Genomic DNA, 22,553 nt, shown 5'->3' with positions numbered 1-22,553 from the left:
TCATTTTCAGCCTTAAAATAATTAAAGTGACCAAAAATTCACATCAATTCCCAAAATAGGCTCAAAATGAGATTAAATTGACCTACATTAGCCTATTCGGTCCACACCAAGGCCATTGTTGCACCTAAGTTGTGGCCCGAATGTGTTGCGCTCAAGCAGTGGCACTAAGGAGCTATACGTTAGCGTGATTCCTCAAAAAATTGTGCTGAGCTATGGTCCAAATGGGCTGCACACAAGTGCTACCCTAGGGGGCCACACAGTAACCCAAATGGGTCGCCCAAGCACTAGCCCTAAGGGGTAATTCTTTACTAGGCTCTGCTTAACAGGCCATGCTAAGAGGTGTCCCAACATTACTGACCAATATTATTGGGCTCTGCATTATAGGCCATGCTAAGTGGTGGGCCAAAAGGATCATGCTCCAGCAAAGGGCCCAAGGGCCCACACCTTAGCAGGCTCTTTTATCAGGCAATGCTAATGATATTCCAAATTGGGAACAGTCAACTGTTATATCTAAGGGGCGTGCTCTATCGGGCTCCCTTAGCAGCCGCATTTGAGTGGTGGCCTAATGGCCTGATTTTGAGCAGGATATCTTAAGGGCCTACTCTTGATTGTGCACCCTACATGGCCGCGCTCTAGCGAGATACCATAGGGGCCTGGTCTTAAGCAACAGCCTTTGTGGGCCATGATTGGACATGTTTGAGTGGATGTCGCACTAGGTCATGTGCATGTAGGGAAAACCAACACCAATGTGTTACATATTCAAAACAATGCCCACTAGGTCATGTGCATGTAGGCGATCAAGGGCGACAACTTGGGGTGACGGCTACGTTCGGGAGCTCGACTAATGGTCTTGACAGGCGACAACCATGTGAGTGGTCACGTGTATACTTCAAATGGCAGCAACTATTGTAGTAGGGGCGAACCTGACGACGGTGAGGGTGGCAATGCTAATGACATCTAGTGATGCTCAAGGGATATGCAACGGCGATGAGCGGCGATAGCTGTTCTTCCGACAGTGATATTGGCTTCGCAGAGGTGAACTGCTTGTAGCAGGTTGTCACGACATTGTCGTACTCGAGACTACTCTATAAAGTGGTGAGATAACTCTCCATGACAGAGAAGGGAGGGAACCTCAAAGAGAGAGGACACAATTTTCGATTTCCATAAATGGAATTCTGAGTGTTTCTTCGGGCATCTCTTCCCTTATATAGGGCAGGGAGGGTTGATCTTATGGACCTAATTAGGGGAACATCCAAAGTGGAAGACTTCCCCTAATGGTCTGAACAAAGTCGAAAAGACACAGAAAATGGCGTCGAGAGCCAAAAACATAGAGGCCCTTGATAAAGTCCACAATGAAAATAAACTAACTCTTTGAGGCCTGTCGTCAAGCTAGATACTAGAAGCTTGGGTCCTTTTCTCGGCTTGGGCTACACGACGCGGCTGCTGATGAGCTCGCGCTTGATCTTCTAGATGGTCCTCTATCGTCTAGTTGTCAATACTGATCAGACTCAGATATAATTAAAATTTGACATGATTAGATTTCAAGTGTGCTCAGAATTTGATTGTGATTACACCCTAATTTTTGTCATACCAACGCTAGTCAGCTTCGGACTGTAATGATAATTAATATCTGATGTTTGTCAAATTTTGATTAAACTTGAACCCTTATCAGAGTCATAAGTGGGTTAGATTAGAACATGGGTTTGATCATAATTGCATATGAATAATTATATATAACATTATGATCAGATCACAGTCAAATTGGATCAGCGCTCAACTTAAACAGGAATCTGACTATGATCAGTTAACATTTTGATCATCATTTAACTTTCATAAGCTCGTTTCTATGATCACAATCCAAATTCGATCAGAATCTGTTTTTCAAATGTCTCAAACTATGTTAAGGTATGAGTGTGATCAAATCTGAATCTATTTAGAGTTGAACCTGATCAGATTCTAAACATTAAGAGGTTCATATAATGACTAGATAATGACTCTGATCATAATATAATTATGTTCAGATCATAATCTGATCACTATCTGTCTTCACAAAATCTTCTACTAACGTGGATATGTGATATCACTTGATTTATTGTCAATGGATTAAAAAATTGAGTCCAACATCATGAGTCATCTCTCACTTAACATGGATCAGATATATATGGACCATGTTTTTTAGAACATGATGGCATTTTTGCTTGCTTCATCAAACTCTAGATTTACATTAATACAAGGTTTGAGTTTTCACAGATTTGACTTGGTACCTCGTTGGGTTCTAGTGCCTTGATTGAATGATAGAAAATTATTTTCTATGCGATGGATGCATAAATTTATTCCAAATCAATCTCTAAAACATAATACAGCAAATGTACCTTGCGGTGAACTTGTTACACCCTTGACTTGCTTCCTTTGAGGTTATTCTAAAGCCTTTCATGTATTTGGCCTCTAGAAGTATCCACATGATCAAGTAGCTCTTGAATCTCCATTTCTTTTTCTCCAACTCTTTGTGAATGCTTTTTAGACTTTCTCACCATGAAGACTCTCATCTTGGATGAATGGAGAAGAACTCAGAAGGAAGAAAATGGCGGAAGCTCTGGCTGGCATGGGTGCCTAAAATGGGTGCCTAGTCCCCTATTAATATTTCATGTAAGAATTTTCTCCAAAACCTATCAAGTAAAATATATTCACCATATGATCCTCTAGGCCCATATCAATCTAGTTAATAACTTGAGTGGCCCAATAACAATTTCTTCGCCAACATTATTAATTAACTATATCAAAATATATATTAAATAACTAAGAATCAATTTAATGCAACAAATAGGTTAAGTTCCAGCCCATTAGGTTCCACGGTACACCTCATACAGTAGACGATAACAAGTAGTACTCCAACTCTCTCATGGAAACTTTACCATCATCATCACCTCATACAGTAGTATATTCCATCATCCGTGCAATACTCCTAAATGACATAGAGTATGGTTGATTGTGAAATCCTACTACGTCATTCGAACAGTACTGATGCATAATAGGGTCATTGGAGAACACCTTCTCCAATATCCTCAATCCTCTGGCCAGGGATTTTGTTGTGTCATGTTCGTTGATTCAATTTCCTCTTATACCAAGGATGGATGATCCCGTCTTGACCACTCAATCATCTCCATGAGATTTTTTCCATATCTGAGTTATGACATGGTTGAAACCGGTTTGGGAGTCGTAAGTCATAGTCAAAACATAGTTTTCCATCCATGAGATGTCGTTGGTGTCTCAAGTCAATGGATCACTAATACAACCGTGACATGAATCACCCTGATTGAAGGTATTACACCATTCAGGGATCCTTCAAATCAATTCAGTTAACTCTTTCTCCAAAGAGCACCCCTACTGTCCTTAGTGTTGTCATGCTAACAACCACGAGATCAACTAGGGATGGAAAGTTTGTGTTTTGTCAATGAATGTACACTGTTCGTTGATGAAAAAACAGCCAAAAATCCATGTTCGTGTTCATGTTCGTGTTCTGTTCGTTCGTGTTCGTTCGCGAACGAACACGAACAGGATGATAACATTAAATGACTAATAAGAAGGTTGATTGGTCCACTAAGATTTGATAACTCAAATGCATTGTTATGCCTCACATGAATTAAATAATCAGCTAAAATATGTACAAATAATTGACTAATAGTAGTCAATTATTTGTACGCGTGATTTCCAAAATTCAGGGAAAAATGGTACAGGTAAAATATGTATCATTAATAAATACAATCAAAACTTAATACATCTTTAAACAGATAAAAAAAATGAGTTGGTCAGTTTATATTATAATGAAAATCTAATAGCTTTCATTAAATCTGTTATCACCATACTTCAGCTTTATGCCCTTCTATTTTGTGTTCTAATAAATTCACAGAAAAATAATGCGATGCATCTACATTGGATGGTTGAGCTGCAATAATGATAAAATGATGTATTTTTTGAGGATCATAAAAATATAACTTCGATCAATTCTGCTGAGAAATAATGTGCAATTTTAATTGGAAAACCACGTCGGTTAGTACCAAAAATAAAGCTTTAGAGTTTTAAATCAGAATCGTTTATACTTTATACCCACTTTTGTACAATTATTAGTATTAACATTTTTTATAAAAAGTCACAAAACGTTTAAAGTTTTTTAGTCAAAAGAGCTTACAAAAAATTACTATTCATACAAGTCTGGTATCTGAAAATATATCTATATGCATCTGAAACTTTATGAGCAAGTAGTATTCATGTTCATCATCTCATATTTATATGCATCTCAAACTATATCCACAAGTATTATGCATGTTCATCATCTCATATTTATATGCTTCTCAAAGTATATCCACACGTACTATTCATGTTCATCATCTCATATTTATATGCATCTGACATTATATCTACAATTATTATTCACGCTTTTATCAGTTTCAACAGTAAGTCCATTGCTTTAATTTTTAAGCTTAAAGTTCTTATTTTTTAAGCTCAGCATTAGTCGCTAGATGTTTAATAGACAGACTTAATGATTAGATGCAAAACCACAAGGATTCATATATACCTAATGATTCAGTCAGTGCAAAGTTATTTTGACTTAAACTATGGATGAACAAATATATACGTAATATATACGTAATAAATGATAGACACCTAACGATTCAATATTACGTAAATCTTAATTAGATGGAGAAATCGTAGTGAAATTTAAAAAAAGAAAACAATGTTCGGCCAACTTAGTTTCATAAACATCAAAGGAGTTGGTTTGCAAAACGACTGACATTACGTTGGACAGCAAGAATCATTGCTGGAGTGACAAAATTTACTGTCATTCCATTGAGTACTCACCATTTGTCTTCCATGTGTTGCAGACTTTTGGCGCTCTAATATGAAGTATGTTGGCTTGAGAGGAAGTATTTCTGTAAGGATGCGCTTGCTATTTACTCCAATGAGTATGTCTTGAACTGGGCGAAATTGCTCTGTGTTGCCTCCATTTGTATCATTTGTGTGTTTCATGTTGTCATCATCGTCTGGTTCGGTGTCTGAGTTTATGACAATAGGAGACGGGTCTTGGGATTACTGTACCAGACTTCATCAGACTAGTCGCATACTCCTTCGTGGTGCGCACCTGTTTCCGGCCCCTGCTCCCTCTATTGCCTCCGCGTGGCTGTCAATGTACCTGTTTTTTGAGATTTTACATAAATTTTCTATGAGTAATGATTTTCCAAGTCAGTCAAATAACGTTCAGAAAGAGTTGTATTTAAAACCAATGAGATCCAAATGTCGTTTCTATCAAAATTGTGTATTGCGACTTATGATGATATTCGGTACCTGGTAAGAAATTGAAAAGTAAACGATCAATGTTTTTTGACCTCGATGAAATAAAAATATGCATGATTAAATTTGAAATATACATGGAATCCCTGCGCTACCATCCTTCGTCTACATTTTCTTCGTCTGAATCCTCTTCCACTAATTCAACCTCTTCAATCTCAGGCAATGACTCTGATATGTCACTTTCTGGTTGTTAATGTCTCAACCAACATTTTAGAGTCACCAGTATGGACATGTTCTCCGCCAAGAGTCATGAACGTTTATATGCGCAAATTCCACATCTAGCGGAGAAGAAACGTTCAACGAGTGCACTGGATGCACATACGGGAAGAAAATTTTGTGCCACAACAAAGAGCTTAGGGAATATTTTGCAACCATCGCCTTGCCACCATAGAAGAGCATAAGTCGAGACATGAGACATTTGTAGATAACTCTGTAACTCATTGTCCACAAATTGATTGACATATTCTTGTTGCGGGAACACCTGTGTAAGCCTTGTCTTAATGGACGGTATGTAGCTCTCATCCATCCCGGTCTCCTCGTCATGATTCATGCGTTGTTACCGACTCACTCCTTCACCTCCACTATTGTCGTCATCCCTCAAATTTGTGAATTCCTCCTCATTGACATCGTTCAGAAGTCTCTGCACATATGCCACCAAGGTGTCACGTTGTTCCGGAGCAATGGAGTTTAATTTAATATGCGGGTCTACAACTGATGCAATCGAGAAGGCAGTATTTCCTCAAATGTCAGCCTCGTACTTGGACAGTTTTGCTCTCATGTCTCTACACGCGATTTGAATGGAGGCACGTTGTTCTACCGTGAGGACAACACCATTGGGGAAAAGGCGTCCTTGGTCTATGGCATCAATATGTTCCCGAAGGTGTTCATCAAGGACTTGGAGCATTGTAAAATTGTTGTCGCCGTCACACGTTTGGAGCTGCAAATAATATCTGACGCTTCACGGAATGGCTTTAAAATTCGAGCAAAATGTGCCACCATTTGCCACTTATGTTCATCTATCACAAAGTTCTTCTCCGTCGTACTCTCTAGCTCAAAAATTGCCATTTTATACAACACCTTCCTCTTCTGATATGTGACTTGCCAGCATTTCATGCGTGGAGTTCCATCTAGTCTTTACATCCAACACTAATTTTCTAGTATTTGTGATGGTGAAGCCCTCAACTATCTAGGTTTCCTTTTTTCTAGGATAGGTTAAATTTCCTCTTTTTTTAGTTTAGGGTTTTCCCTTTGTTACTCATGGGGCCTATATATAAGACCCCTTGGGTAAGAATAACAGAAGTCTAGTTGAATTTTTGGAACAAAAAAGTAGAGAGAAAGTTGAAAGAGCAGCGCCGCCGTCGCCGCCGCCGGTCCCGTATGGCCCCCCCGGTGCGCATTCCCAACAGGTGCCATACGCGCGCCCGCCGCCCTGCGCCGCACAGCTGCGCCACCGCGCCCTCACGCTGCGTCGCTATCGCCCTGCACGCCGCCACCATCCCGCGCGCGTGCGCTGCCCGCGTGCCATGTAACGCGCGTCGCACCTGAAGTCCGCGCCGCGCGCCCCGATCCAGCGCCACCGCGCGCCATGAAATGTGCCACCAGCGCGCCCTGAAGGCGCGCCGTCTCGTGCAACATCCTGCGCCACCGGGCGCCATGAAACGCGTCGCTGCATGCCCTAAAGCCGCGCCGCCGCGCACCCGTAGTCCCGCCATCTCCGGCCGCTCGCCATCTCCCACGCGCTTAGCCGCACCCGACCGCACTCTGCGCACCGCCACTGCCCCGCGCCACCGCGCCCAGCCGCGTCGCGCCAGCCCGCGTCGCGCCACGCTTGTCCGCACCGCGCCCAACCGTGCTCAGTCGTGCCCAGCCGCCCGGTCCACTGGGCCACCTCGCCCATTGGGCTTGCACCAGCCGGCCAGGCCCACCAATCCAACCAGGCCCAACCAGCCTAGATCCTGCGCCCCGAGGGGCTGGTTACTCTGGCCGCCCATGCACGCATCATGAGGGATGCCACGTCAGCCCTAAGCCCATTAACGGGCCAAATTTAATGGGTCCCCACCAATCCCGGTGGCCCAATCTGACCCAAATCTGAGGCCTATCACCCTGAATGCGGCCCATTACCGCGGCCCAATACCGTGGCCCATCTCTAGCCGCAGCCGCCTCCGGCCGCCGCACGCAGTCGCCCACGGGGCCGCACCCGCCTCGCGGGTCCGCCACCCGCCACGCGATGCCGCTGTCCGCGGCCCAGGAGCACCGCCCGCCGCCGCCGCACAGGGCAGTTGCCCGCCGCGACGGGCCGCCACCCCGCGCGGGCCACCGCCACGCACGGGCCGCTGCCCACGCACGGGATCGCCGCCACGCACGGGCCGCCGCCACGCACGGGGCCATCGCCGTCGCCACCCGTGGCCGTGCACGCCGTCGTCCATGGCCACCGCACGCCAACGTCCTCGGCCGTTGCCCGTCGACGCCACGGCCCACCGCACGCCGCTATCCCCGGCCACCTCTCGCCGCGGCCCGCGCCACCGCTCCAATCAAAGACGCCGCCCTGAGCCATGCCATCTCCCCGCGGCCCGCGCTGCCGCTCAGATCAAAGACACCGCTCTGAGCCGCGTCGTCTCGCCGCGGCCGACGGCCGCGTAAGCCGTCGTACCGTCCGCCGCCGTCTCGTCATTCGGCCAGCGAACCTACCCTCCCACCGGTCATAAAGCCCACCAACGTCTCGACGACGACCACGTGGGCGCTGACCAAGTGGAGAACGGTCACCCTCGGCTTCTACGAATTGAGGCCCCCTGCACAGGACTTTTTTGGGACATCCCATTGAAAGTGGGACGTGTAGTCCAAGATGATCATCCCCGAACAAGACGAACAGGCCACTCCCACCGCAGGACGTCGACGACGTTTGTCCTGCATCAATTTGACATCTTTAATTGAGTACACCATTGGACATAGCTCCTCCGTCTTTCATCCGAAAAATGAACGGCTACAACAATTTGATGCACAAGCGTAACCAGATCTCCTGAAGAGGCAGATCGGCCAACCCATCGCCTTTGTGCTTCGGACTCACCGTCCACTAACACCGCTACCTCATCGGTTGTAAGTGAAGGTGGAATTCCCAATGCCTTCAAACCTTCCTGCACCGCAATGTTTATCACATGCGCAATACAAGGCATGTGCCGGTTTCGATAAAAGTTGGGATTAACTTTATGTACTACATTCGTCAAGAATGTAAGCATCAATCTATTGTTACTTGCGTTGTCTGTCGTAGTAGTAGTTACTTTCTTACCCAGTCCAAAGTCGACCAACACCTCTAGAAGAAGTTATGCGAGGTGACTCCCGCTATGTGGACCATCAATTTTCTTTACCGCCGGAACTCATTCTTCAAGTTTCTATTCTTCTGTGACCCCATGCATAGTGATTTCCAATAAAGGAATCATATTTTCACTTGTCCATGCATCTGTTGTTAGGCAAACACTTCTAACATTTGATAGAGAGCGGACCAGCTTTTGCTTCTCTCGCCCAAAGAAGACCTTCGCGTATTCATGAATGGTCTTCAAGCATGGTATTCTGATCTTGTGGTGCGCACAATAAAACAACACCTCTCTGAAACTTCTGTTGTCAACTATGGACCATGCTTGGTCAGTGAGACATATAAACCTGGTGAGCATCTCCTTTGTTCTCTCAAATGTGATACCTAGTAAGAAGGTATTTTGCCCGCCGGGTGAACCCAGCATTCCAATTATAGATCGTTGACCTCCAGAAGTTGGCTCCTCCTCTAACTCTGGCACTTATTTACCTTCAAGCCGATCGTGCAGCTCCTTATGGCTCTTCTGCAAGTGCCTCCAAAACATTGTTATCGTGCCCTCGTTGTTTCTCTCAATAGTTGTAATCCGTGGTGGGGTGTTCTCCTTGCATAAAATACATTCATACTGGTTTACTTCAATCTCTTCAAAATATTGCATAGCCTCTGATTCTCGACCACGACGCTTTCTCTATGAGGTTATCAGAGTAGTAGTGGTTGACGCTCGTTTAGGGCTACGCTCTTGTGCCATTTCACCATTTACATTCATCTGATTTGAGTTACTGCCCATCTGACCTTGGTCAACATTCATAGATGAAAATACTTTCCAAGACATCTCCGCTAAGAACAAAGAATAACGCAATTGTTGATGTATTTCATAAATAAGATTTCTCAACAAATCAGCATATCATTTGGAACATGCACTACCATCAGAACAGCAAATACTAAGAATAAATCAGATATTCTCATAAACTTTAAAAGAAAATATTACAAGCATTTTTTAAGCAAACAAAACTTTGACGTACTAACATTTTCGGTTTGCCACTTATGACAAGTTTGCCATCTACGAAAAATGATGATGAACCGCCATCGTCCTCATCTACTGCCAAAATGATGAGGACAAATTCATCATTATCATCATCCTAGCCACATAATAATGATAAAGACCATGACTACTCATCATTGTCCTGATCATCATCGTTGCCTTCTAAAAGAGTAAAAGTGGAAAAGTGATGAGAGGACAATGATGAGTCATTGTCGTTGCTTTCCTGTCTGTAGTAAGGATGAATCCTACTAACGGAGATAAAAATCATAAAAATCTGCTAGATGACATTGGTCAAAGTCTAACTTATACAAAACCACAAGAACAGTAGTTGACGAATGCATTAAAAACATGGTTAAGGAGCTTTATCCATTTAAAACATTCTGAACAATGAGAAGACAGTTTTTTATCCAGTTCTAATTATTGGAAGTTGTGTTTCTTATTTTGAAGGCCATCTTGTGTACATGAAAAGGAAAACTGACTGAATTCCTAAATGCAATTTTAAATATCTCTAAACTGAGAGCGAATATGTACCCCGTTGTTGCCATTTTCATTTTTTTCCAAACTTATCAGTCCATCAAAATTTCTTTCAAAACTTAAAAAATATTCTAAGATACAATTTTATTCACTATTGCCATCCATTTTGAATATCAAAACTGATCAGTCGATCCAATATCTAAAAATGATGAATGATCACTTGCTAGATCAACTATGAGTGATCCAATTTTTGCTACGTGTAGGACGAAAAAATCTTCCTAGGTGCAATGATGGAGAAAAAAGTCATATATGTTTTATGATGATAGTACAGAAGATAGTATTTAATTGTATATAGATTGATGAAGTGGAGAAAAGTTATATATGTATGCCGAGAGTGAGAAGGTTTCCAAGTTTTCTACAGTTCAAAACCAGGTTTACAATTATGGAAACTACCTTCTTGAATTACACAGAAATGAAACTATCCTGGCATCAGGGAAACTATCGTCAACTGAGATTTGTAGATACAATCGATGAGGGGGGTCTAAGCTATGCTTGACAAGAGGGGTTGTATCTGCATCTGAATTTTCATATAGGGATCAAGGCACCATATAGTGAAGGAAAAGAAGCGATGCATAGGTGGAAGGGACATCTAGCATGATATTCTGATGGAGAGGGAGATCTAGTCAATGACATATTTGTGAGGGTGAAGGGGGAGGGAGGAGGGGAGAGATGTAAGGGAGCCTGTGGGGTGGACCTTGCAATTTGCATGCAAGTTTTCGGATTGATCATCCCAATAATGTAAAATTGATGAAACCTCCACAAGTATAGCACATCTCATCTGTGAGAGAAATCCTTTTCGATGGAGAAAAAAACCACCAAAGTAAACCACACTATTAATCCATACATAACCTTTTTTTTATCTTAGTTTAGGTTTCACTATTCAATAAGTAAAAGAAGGTTTCTTGGTCTGGAGCTTACCAGCACTGAATAGCCTTTGATCTCGAAGCAAACAGGTTTCCACCGCCAGAGGCGACGATGGAGCTGGGGTTCTGACGGGAGACAGGGGAAGGGGGGGGGGACAGGGGGGAGAGAGAGGGGGGGCTCGGCTGCACCATCGAGGGGGGCTCGGCCGCACGGTAGAGGGGGCACAGGAGAGGGAGTGGGGAGAGTGAGTGGGGGGGGAGCATGAGTGGGGAGGACGGGTGAGAGAAAGGGAGATCCCTGTTCTCCCTCTCTCTTTCTCTATATTTTAGTGTCGTTTTGTGTAAAAATAACCTTTTTTATTGTATTACATCGGGAATGCCACCTGTTCACGAATGGTTTGTCTGTTCACGAACCGTTCACGAACATGTTCGTATCTGAGTTTTCGTGTTCGTGTTCGTGTTTGTGTTCGTTCATTCGTATGTTCGCGAACGAACAAAACTTTTTTCCCATCCCTAAGATCAACCATACTTATCATATAAGTAGTATCAGGTAGTGTTATTCTACCCGGATAATTCAATTTCCATCTCAATTATCCATGAAATAGGAATATTTAGAATACATGTTTAAAGAGTAGTGATTACTGTATTATATTCATGGACTTCATTATAAACATCACATTGCAATACTAATGAATGAATATTTCATCGAATGAACTTAAATAAAACATGGTAGTGTGATTTCGATTGACGGCCAAATAATATTCATCATACCTAGGTCATCATCGTACATCAATTCATGATATTATAATTTAACATCTACTACACTGGTAAGTCCAATTTTTGCAGAATTTAATGTCGTTGTTTCTACTTAGACTTAACCAACAATTTCAATGAAAATTCCACTTGAATACTATATAAGGGTCGATCCATTTGGAGGCAGAAATCTGATTTATAGTTTCCTTCAACTTGGGATGGGGAGGAATGACGTAGGAAGATAGATCTATTAAATTATGATAAGTAGATAAGAATATTTTTAGAAGAATTTTTTACGGTCATAACTACTAAGGATTGTGAATATCAACCCTAGTAATTTTAGGATGCAAAAAAGATATGCAACAAAGATTAAGAAAGAACAAACTACTCTTCTAGGGGAGGAAATAAGGAGAAACAGCTAATGTGAGAAAAGGGTAACAAAGTAACGAAAAGAACAAGAGAGAACACAATAAGATGGTGAAATATACATTCATATACTCGTAATGCTAGTCTCTTGAACCCTCAATGCATTCTCTGGAGTTTGGACCATTATATTTTGCCAGGATCGGGCTTTGTGGGAAGCACACACCACAAGAGATTGAATGTAACTCCAAAACAACTAACATCAAGCACGTTTACAACCTAAATTCTGGTAATGCCTTGTCCTTCTGGCTAGCTCCTTTCTAGAACACATCAAGAACATTTATACATCGGGAAATTAATGGGGTAGCCCTTCGTGGCTTTCTATTTTATTTCCTTGGCTGAGAGCTTTTCCTTGTAAATTTCAGCTGACATTCTTAATAAGGTATTTGAAATATAAATGAGGAAGTTAGGCCGTGACTCACATTCCTGTGATTGGTCTCCTGGGGCCCTCAACAGCATTTGAACCTTCTAAATCTCCTTTACAACCAATACGCTCCTAGCAATGCTCTGCATCATTGATAATGGCCTCTCTTCATTCATGTAAATTTATTCATAGGTGGACTACAAGGTTTTTTTCTGTAATAAAATTGCTTGGCTTCAAAGAAGTCAAGGAGGGTTAGTTAGAAAAAAAACTATTAGTAAAGAATCTGAAATTTATAATTGATGCCTAAATACTCATTTAACCTTGGTAATAACACGGTGAGCTTATGATTACTTTGACCAAAAAACATATCAAATGCATGTAAATAACTATGTATGTATCATGTTATCAAACACCAATTAGAATTATCAGTTCATAATTTATAATGATGTAAAATGTTACACAATTATTTAGTCATAAAGAAATAGAGTAAACTTTAGAGTTCTTAAAGAAATTAGTTGATAAATATAATTTTGTGGGTTTATTAGTTATGTTTTATAACATGTTTAGTGAAAGATCATTATGATATATTTTCTTATTTTTTATTCTTAAGAATTCATAGGCTATGAATAAACCATTTTTTAGCATTTTAAAAACTATGTTAACTATTACAAGACCTTCAGGAAAAATGACCTTATAATCCCTAGGCTGAGAAACATGTTAGGCTCTTAATTGACCAAGTGGATAAACAATAAGTCCAACACATGCCTTTCATGGGGATGAATGGCACAAAAGTATGGAGTTTGCGATTTTGGAACCCAAATTATTAATGAATAATATGACGGTTTTTGAAATGGGATAAAAACCTCAATATTACAACAATCATCTAATAAATGGTTTTATTGTCAACGACCATCCACAACTTGACAAAATATCAACCCACATCCAATATCTCTTACTCATAATTACATAACATCCCAATAAATGCTTCATGCATTCCCATTTGATTTATTCATCAATGATTTACTCTAGGTTTTCTCTAGTCATTAGTCATATGTCCATCCAATCCAGCTCTTGGGGGAAGACAAAAGGAAACTACATATTATGTGATAGTTGGATGATTAAAATGTGGTTCCATCCTGTCAGGTCTTTTCTATTACACTTTTCATCATTCATTTGGGGCCTGAATTTTGAGTTGGGACTTCATAAGCGACGATAGGTAGACAGAAGCTTTGCTATCTCTTATATTTTTGGACGTTTTTTAATTTAGGGCCCTTGAGTTAAATGAATATTTTCATCCTGAGTAGAAGATCCTTCTTGTACTGTCCCATTCCGTCCACACTGTACAATTTACTTAGGATTAATAGGGATGTTCCCTTAATATCGTACAGATATTCTCATCAATTGTGAAATTTTTACTATACCCAACTACGTGCATGTTGAAAAGTGCAGCTCTTGTGCATAAAAACATATGTTCCAGTGTACAGAACAAAAAAAAATGATACTGGTTTCTGGGCTGCCTTCATATGTACATATTTACAAAGATATAGGCATACATACAAATGTGTACATGTATACATTAAATACATACAAACATACATCATGTCAATTATGAATTTTAAGAGTAAAGAATACCCTTACGTATTCCCCCTTCCCCCATTAATATTCATATAATTTATTTTTTGATTTGTGCATTGTATTATAGCATGCGGGATTACATGACCTAAAAATTAATTCAAATAAGCAGGTATGTGAGCACATGAAACAACAATGATCAAACTATGTTAATAAAGTATGCACAAGTTAGTCTGATATACTTACACATGTAGAGGATATGATAGTTACCAGAGACAATCATGTCGAATTTCTTCTAGTGCATGGGTGATTGGACAAGGAATTTGATATAACGATTTTTTTTAGCAATCAAAATTTTGTATTCTCAAGATATCATTGTGGCGGCCCAACTACAACACTCTTTAGATTTGTCCAAGCAAAGTGGCCCCTTATGATGCGAGCCTGATCCAACCTTAGTAGATTCATATGATAAATGAGGAATGGAGAAGGATAGTCCTCCGACTAACGAAGGTTTGTATCAAATACTAGTAGGTAAAGTCATGTACCTATCTTAGAAAAGATAATTGCCATTGTCTGTTGATTAATAAGTCAATTCATGAAAGATATGGAGAGAAACTGATGAAAAGAAGCTAATGAAACAACAACGTATTTGCCTTTTCATACTCAGATATTTTTAGGGAACATAAGGATACATGATCAAGGTTAGAGCAATAGGCTATATGAATCTGGAAGTGTTTACAAATGCATAATATGTGGGGGACATCCTAGATCAATGATTCACTACAAATTTTTGTTCTTCTAGGGGGAACTTAATTACCTGGAAAAGCATGAGGTAGAGCGTTATCTCGAGATCTACTGACAAGGCTAAGATTAGAGTGCCAACACTAGGCTTTTGTGAGTCACCATGGACTATAAACATCAACTAGGACATTCAGATTCATTAAAGCAAGCCAATAGGACTAATGTGTGTTAATCAATCTGCTATTGACATTGCAAGTACTATAGTCCATCATGTTGAACCAAAAATGTTGACAATGATAGATACTTAAGAGAAGTTGGAATGTGAAATAATAAACATGTTCTATGTCCAATTTTCTTGCGGTCAATTCCAGAGCTAAGAACAATACTCATATTGAATGTGTGCCAGCATCAACGCTTGGGCATGAACCTTGAGCAGCCTTCACTTGTGTAGTGGAAGTCTTTTTGGACAGCTTTAGATTTCTAGGAGGTTAAGGAGAGCAGATCGGGCTAGGCCCTTATCATCAAACTGGGACATTGCATTATAAATAGCTGAATTACATGAGAGTTTGTGGCCATTGAAAAAGGGAAGACTAGTGATGATACAAGAGTACCGACACGGGACGCAATGCCTGCCGTTAGGTAGTGACACTCCTGTGCCTTGAGGCCCCCAGCCTTGCGCACGCCTGCGGGCGCTGCCATTACAAGTGTGCCCCCCGATCTGACGCTACACTCCCATGTGTCATGGCCCTTGGCACACCCATCGATCGATCATACCACATACATGACGTCTATCTGCTGCACCCTTATGGTCCACCTTCGTGCCCCAAGCGTCAGTGCTTGCACACCACAACACTATCCGAAGGGGTACCACCACATGCCCTGCAATTGTCTTGACACTCCATGCTCAATGCCTTAGTCTCATGGCGAGATACTTCCTGCCCACGTATCGGCGGCAGAACTCGTATGCATGTGCAGCCTAGTGCTTGCCGGCGGGATCTTGGCAGCCTGCATGTTCAATGCCCATGGCCTGTCCACGTGGTCTACCCTGATCTTCGGCGTTTGTGTGTTGACAAGCAAGAACACCATATGGCCTTGGCTTTAAAGATCTGCATCATGCGTCACCACCTTTGCTGCATGTGGTGTCCGCACTATGAACTCAATCTCCAATATTGAGTCCAAGTGTGCAAGCATATCCTTGATTCTTAGCATGTAGACCTCTATGCAAGAATGCCGCCTACTCTGGGACCGTAGACCAATCTACATATTAATGTGCTGATATTCTCACTAACCCTTTCATATTCCCATTTTCCCATATTCCCCTTCTTGTTGTTTTTATTAATTTTGGATCTGATTGTTAATTGTGATATTGGATTCAAGTTTTATAAGACCCAGTTATTTAATTTTAATACGCACTTGGCACCTTCAATGGAAAAACTAGGGTCAACACTAATTCTTATCTCTCAAATAAACCTTCTTCTTTGAGATTCTCTCTCTAAAGTTACTCTATGATCAATTAGGCTTTTGCTATTGCCTCTTGTATAAGCACACAACATCTTTGTTACTAAATCTTGTTGTATCTTTATTTGTAAAAGTTGTTGTTCAAAAGCAGTAAGTTTTCCCACAATCAGCATATTTCAAACAAAAAAGATTCAAATACATGAAGATTATCGACGAATAATATCAAGTTAAACAATAATGACATATAGATGCCATGGATTATAGCAGAGATAAGCAATATATCGATAGAAAAATGAAATAATGAAACCAATTAAAAATTGGTTCTACAAAAAAATATAGTTAAATGGAAGCATAAACTCGTGTATATCCTATTTGATTTGTCACTAAAAAGGTGAAAGGAGACCAGGAAAACTGCACCCTATTGAGGGAAAGATCCAGGTTTTTTCATCTCTTCCAAAAAATTATGCTTAACCATACAGTGTGGATAAGTGTTTGCATGTTTGATAACTGTACAATATCCTACATAATGGGGATGGTTTAAGATACGAGATATTGGATATCTGATAGATATTGGATATCCATTTGATATATGATATCGAGACAGATATCATAGGACTCCTTATGTGGCGGATGATGGTATCAGATATCAAAATCTAACATCTGGATAGTGTATATCAACATCCATACAAATAAATCAGTATCCAGATAACAATATCTGATGTCTAGTATTGTCCATTATGGAAAAAACATGAGTTCTGCCCTTTAAGATTGCACATAAGTGATGGGCCCGATTTGGACCGTGTGGTATGTGAAATCTGGCCCATTTTATAATGGGCCAGACTAAGTTCCAAATAATATTAATTTAAAAGCCTCAAGGAAATTAATAAATGCTCAAAGATACTACACATAGCACCCAATGAACTTAGATAAGCATTAAAATTTTTTAAAAAATTTCTATTTATAAGTCAGACATCGAAAAAACCAATATCCGATATCGCAATGGCTGATATCGTATATCGGTATCTGTTATCCGGATATTGATATAGATGGATATCAATAGCCTAGTGCCGAAATCAAATTAAGCATCCGTCCTGATATCATCATCCGACATCTGTCTTAGGACCGGTGACGTTAAACGTCCACACAATCGTCCCGTCCCGAGGGACGTGAAACGTCCTCTTCCCATCTTCCGCCCCGTTTCGTTATCCGTTCCGTCCAGAGCTCTTAGAAGGGAAGGGGACGAAACTTCGCAAGCATGCGTCCCGTTCGTATACGCCCCGCCCCGTCTCATCTTATTCCGTCATCCGTTGTCCGTTTTCGAGCCCCAATTTGGATACTTCATAAATTCAGACAGGGTCTAAGAGCGCAGATATTCTTGTGGGCAGGAGAGAAGCTTTCCCCCTTTCTCGTGCTCTTGCCACTCGCTCCGGCTCGATTTCTTCCGGTCTTGGTTTATGAGGTACATCTTTGGATTTTGAGTCCGGCGTAACTGTTATTTTGTGACGTCTTCACTTTTTTTCTTTGTTCTTTTGATTTTCACCAGCTTTTGCGAGGTTATCTGGTCCCAGATCTCCTGTTTGATCTTCGCTGTCTTGCGGTTCTTGGCTAAATGCATATTAGAGTTGATATTCTTATTACATGTTTAGATCGCGTGCTGCTCGATTCCTATTTGAGGGTTACTGTTAGATTTCTTATTTTGGCTATCGAATCGTCATCCTTCGATTGTTCTGTCTGGAATATTGAGGTATAATCCGTTTGGTTACCCTGCGCATCGTGTGTCTTTGAATCTTGCTGCACGGGAACTGAAGGTTTGATTCGAAGGATTTTTCTCGTCTGTTTGCCGCGAATGTACTGGAATGAAGATTTATCTTTTTCTTCGATCGTTTTGGACCTCTCTTTCTTTGATTGTTATCCGTTTCGTCTGCTGCGACTCTTCGTTTCTGCTTTTCTTCAAATAAACTCGATTGTAGTTCATCTTTCTCAAGTTTCTAATGTTTCTATAAGGTTTCTGTTTAATTAATCATCATTTTTTTATTTTGGTTGTTTCAGCTCGAAGGAGAAACCCACTCTAGGGTACTTACCTTCTACCCCATCGATGAATCGAGCTTGTGCAGAAAGGCGCATGATTTATTCGTTAAATAACCAATGCGATGATATATTTCGAAATATACCAAATGCCTTCTGAAATTTGAAAAAATAAATTGGGTGTTGTGATCTCATTTTATCTAAGATATTGCGCAATAGTTTGTCGTTCCATAAATAGTTTTATACAGCTTTGAATCTTGGGATTAAAAGAGACGAGGAAAGTATAAATATTCCTCGTGGGGAAATATTGGTTGAAAGAGAAGCTTGAATAAAAGGCTCTCGAAAGTTGTGTTGTATCTTGGGCATGACAACTGGGGACAAGATCTATGCATGCCTATCAGTTTTGAGAGAGGAGTCTGGTGCTGTAGTTGATTGTGCGTCTTTTAAATATTGTTTAATTTTAAGCATATCTTAAATATATCTGATTATTTTCTAAATATTGTTCTCTTAGCTTCAGTGCGGGATTAGTTTTAGTCATAACTCTGATGAAATTATTTTTGTCTGTGCCATTCTGCGTTCAATCTCATTACCACTGTCATCATGTCTACTTTTTCTTATTTGTTCCAGTGGCACGCGGATTAAGACCCGCAAACGGAACATCGCGGCTCCCTTGGACCCTGCATCGTTTGCAGATGCAGTGGTCCAAATTTATAATGAGAATTCCGGTGATCTGGTATGTATTGATCCTTCTTTTCTCATCTTTATTCTTCTCGTATTATTAAATGCGAATGTGGATTAGTAACCTTCATCTACCGCATGTTGGTATGGTTTCTGTTGAGTAATGTGACTTTTTGATGGCATTTCATTTTTATTCATTATTTCCAGTATTCTCTCCTAATTATTACATTTGTGCCAAATGAGTAGGCTTATAATGTGAATTTCTATTCCATTCAGGAATTGGTTGCCAAGAGCCTTGAATCTTCAGACCTTAACTTTTCTCGGTACGGGGACACCTTCTTTGAGGTAATTCTCGGTACGGGGACACCTCCTTCTGGATAGATGTCATTTTCTCAGTATGTGCTTTTAACGGTACTACCAAAGATAAATATTTTTCATTGGTCATCAATGATGGTTTCTTTCATACTTTTGTATGAATTTGCTATTTTCTTAGATGGAGGGTCTGAAAACTCGTATGGTTCTTAATACGGTAAAAAACCAGTAACGGGATTGCTGAACAGTATTGCATATTTGGAAGTGCTTCTTTCAATTTGTCATTGTCTTTCCTACTCTTTTTCTTAGACGTACCTAAAGCCTAAATGGCCCAAATACATTTCACAATGGTTGGGCATCGTTCAAGTTATGCAAAGTGATATTGTTTTAGTAACAATAAAAATATCCACTAGATCGCTATATATATATTGGTAAACGATTTCTTTCAAAAAAAAATTATATTTGTGAACGATCCCTTCTTGTTGCTATTCTCTTTCCTACACGTTTTCCTTCGAACATTTTTTTTATCTTTTCTATCCCATTTTTTAGTTTTTTTTTCATTCGGTGGCTTTTTTTCTTACATTATCTGCTTCGTTTCATTGGTGGTTTGACTTTTGCAGGTTGTCTTCACGGGTGGCCGAACACAACCTGGCACTGTAAAGCCCGATGACAGTGAGAGACACCCGTTCTCCATTCTAGACTGTGAGGCAAAGCGTGAGGCCATCTTGCCGTCCGTTCTCTACGTGCAGAAGATTCTACGCCGCAGGCCGTTCCTCATTAAAAACCTCGAAAATGTCATGCGGAGGTTCTTACAGTGTCTGGAACTCTTTGAGAAGGACGAGAGCAAGAAGTTGTCCATCTTCACAGCCCTTGCCTTCTCACAGAAGCTCTCTGGCCTCCCGCCGGAGACAGTATTTCAGCCATTGCTCAAGGATAACCTCGTGGCCAAAGGGCTAGTCCTCACTTTCATCACCGACTTCTTCAAGGAGTACCTCGTGGAGAACAGCATTGATGACCTCATCCTGCTTCTCAAGAGGGGGAAGATGGAGGACAACCTCTTAGATTTCTTTCCCTCTGCCAAGCGCACTGTCCAGGCCGTCTCTGAGCACTTCACGTGAGTCATCTATCTTCTGTGCCTTGCTGTGATTTTCTTCTTTTGTAATTCGTTTGGAAGAAAAACCGTATTCAACGCATGAACTCCATCACATGAAATTCATAAAACATTTCACAGTAATGATTTAGGGCTTAAGAATTAGGTTTTTTTATTAAGGGTTTTAGGGCTTTTGGGTTTATGAGTCGGGTTATAGGATAAAAGATTTCAGGGTTTCATGATTTAGGGTTTATACTATCAAATTGCGTTTAGTATCAGAAAATATTATAAGTGCGCATTGTCCTCAACGTTCTACCTAAGAAGCCATTTGTGGGGTCGTCCTCTTAGTGTTCACATGGTTAATAGATTCTATGTATGATTTATATCATAAATGCTTAGAGATGTATTTCTAGTTTATTTATCCTTGCTCATTTTTTCCTTCATACCCAAAGCACACGAAATGTATATGTACAGATTTTAATATAATGAATAATCTCTCACTTTTCCTCTCAGAAAAATAAATTAATTACCGATCGTCCCCATGTTTTCTAGTTCAAAAACTGCTAGATGGCTTCCCTGTATTGCGTTACAGATCGTTGTTTCCTTGCTCAGGCTTCGTCGTTTATACCCTTTCTAAAAAGGAAACTACTCACATTTAAAATATCCCTCTATTAAATATTTACTATAGGATGTAAGGTAAGATGTCTCACATTTAAAAAAAATATATTACCGCCCCTGGACTTTCTACCCAAGAAGTTGCATGTAGATTTTCTTGTATTATTTTACCGATGACTGTTGTTTTGTTTTAGCAAGGAAGGCCTGCTCATACTGGTGGAGTACAACGAGAAGAAGGTCTTCGATGTGAAGCTGAAGGAGATGAAGTCTGTGCTGACGGCCCAGATTTCGGAGGAAACTGACGTGGAGGAGGTGATTGAGACTGTCAAGCAATGCGTCAAGGACGCGAATTTGCCTGACATCGAGGTCGTTCGCATCCTCTGGGACGTCATAATGGATGCGGTCCAGTGGTCTGGAAAGAACCAGCAGCAGAATGCCAATTCCGCTCTCCGCCAGGTACGATTAATTTTTTTTCCTGTTAATTGAAGATTAATTTCTCTGGCGGGTAAGATTACTAACTTAAGTTATTAACTTGTGCCAATTCTTACAATTATATATTCAGGTGAAGACATGGGCGAAGCTTCTTCACGGGTTCTGCACAAGCGGTAAGCTGGAGCTGGAGCTGATGTACAAGGTGCAAGCGCAGTGCTACGATGACGCCAAGCTCATGAAGCTGTTCCCAGAGATAGTGAGGTCTCTCTACGAGCTCGATGTCCTCGCCGAGGACACCATACTCCTCTGGTTTCAGAAGGGCACCAATCCCAAGGGCAGGTATGGTATTCTCTCTCTCTCTCTCTCTCTATCTATCTATCTCTCTCTCTATCTCTATCCCTCTCTTGATATATCTGTAATTTGTTTTTTATCTCCTGTTGGTTGTAGGCAAACCTTTGTGAAAGCCTTGGAGCCGTTTGTCAACTGGCTGGAGGAGGCAGAAGAGGAAGAATGAGTCAAGTAAGCGTATCCTGGCTTTCTCTACTAGAATGCGTTCCGTCTAACGGATTTCCTCTTTTTATGCTTTTTCTGAATAATGAATGTACTGCCTGCTCTGTTCTTTTTTTCCGTTTTTGAGGAAAATGTGATCCCTATGCTTTTCTGAGTTCTTTCCCTACAGCATGGGGCAGTTGATCTATCCCCTTTTTCTAGAAATATAAATTCTTGGGTTTTTATATAAGTGTATTAATTTTGAACCGAGACCGAACCACACTTCAGGTCGTCTCTCGGTTATGTTAAAAAGAGCCATTTGAAAGGCGATTAAACCTATCAAAATGCTTTCCCGGAGTCTCTCACTGTATCACAAATTTGTAAACAACCAAAGTACTATCGTGCTAGTGTTAAAGCCGTAGGTGTTGGAACAAATCCATTTTACATAACCATCTCACTAAGAAATGAATCTATTTGGCTTGAAGTTTGGGATTAGTCAGAATTAGGTGGCCTTT

At 40.8% G+C, this 22,553-nt stretch overlaps 1 protein-coding gene across 1 annotated transcript; it reads left to right on the top strand.

Annotated features, from left to right (window-relative positions):
- Positions 1–17,721: 17,721 nt before the first annotated feature.
- On the top strand, positions 17,722–22,213 carry LOC144705345 (uncharacterized). Its single transcript, XM_078577961.1, has 8 exons — positions 17,722–17,856; positions 18,447–18,470; positions 19,050–19,155; positions 19,377–19,445; positions 20,033–20,526; positions 21,312–21,573; positions 21,680–21,888; positions 21,997–22,213. Exons 1-8 carry the CDS (start codon positions 17,852–17,854, stop codon positions 22,061–22,063), a joined length of 1,236 nt encoding a protein of 411 aa, XP_078434087.1. The 5' UTR covers positions 17,722–17,851; the 3' UTR covers positions 22,064–22,213.
- Positions 22,214–22,553: the final 340 nt, after the last annotated feature.

This window comes from Wolffia australiana, chromosome 7, assembly GCF_029677425.1.
Source record: "Wolffia australiana isolate 7733 chromosome 7, ASM2967742v1".
NCBI lineage: Eukaryota > Viridiplantae > Streptophyta > Magnoliopsida > Alismatales > Araceae > Wolffia > Wolffia australiana.
This window is presented reverse-complemented; position numbering and strand designations above follow the sequence as displayed.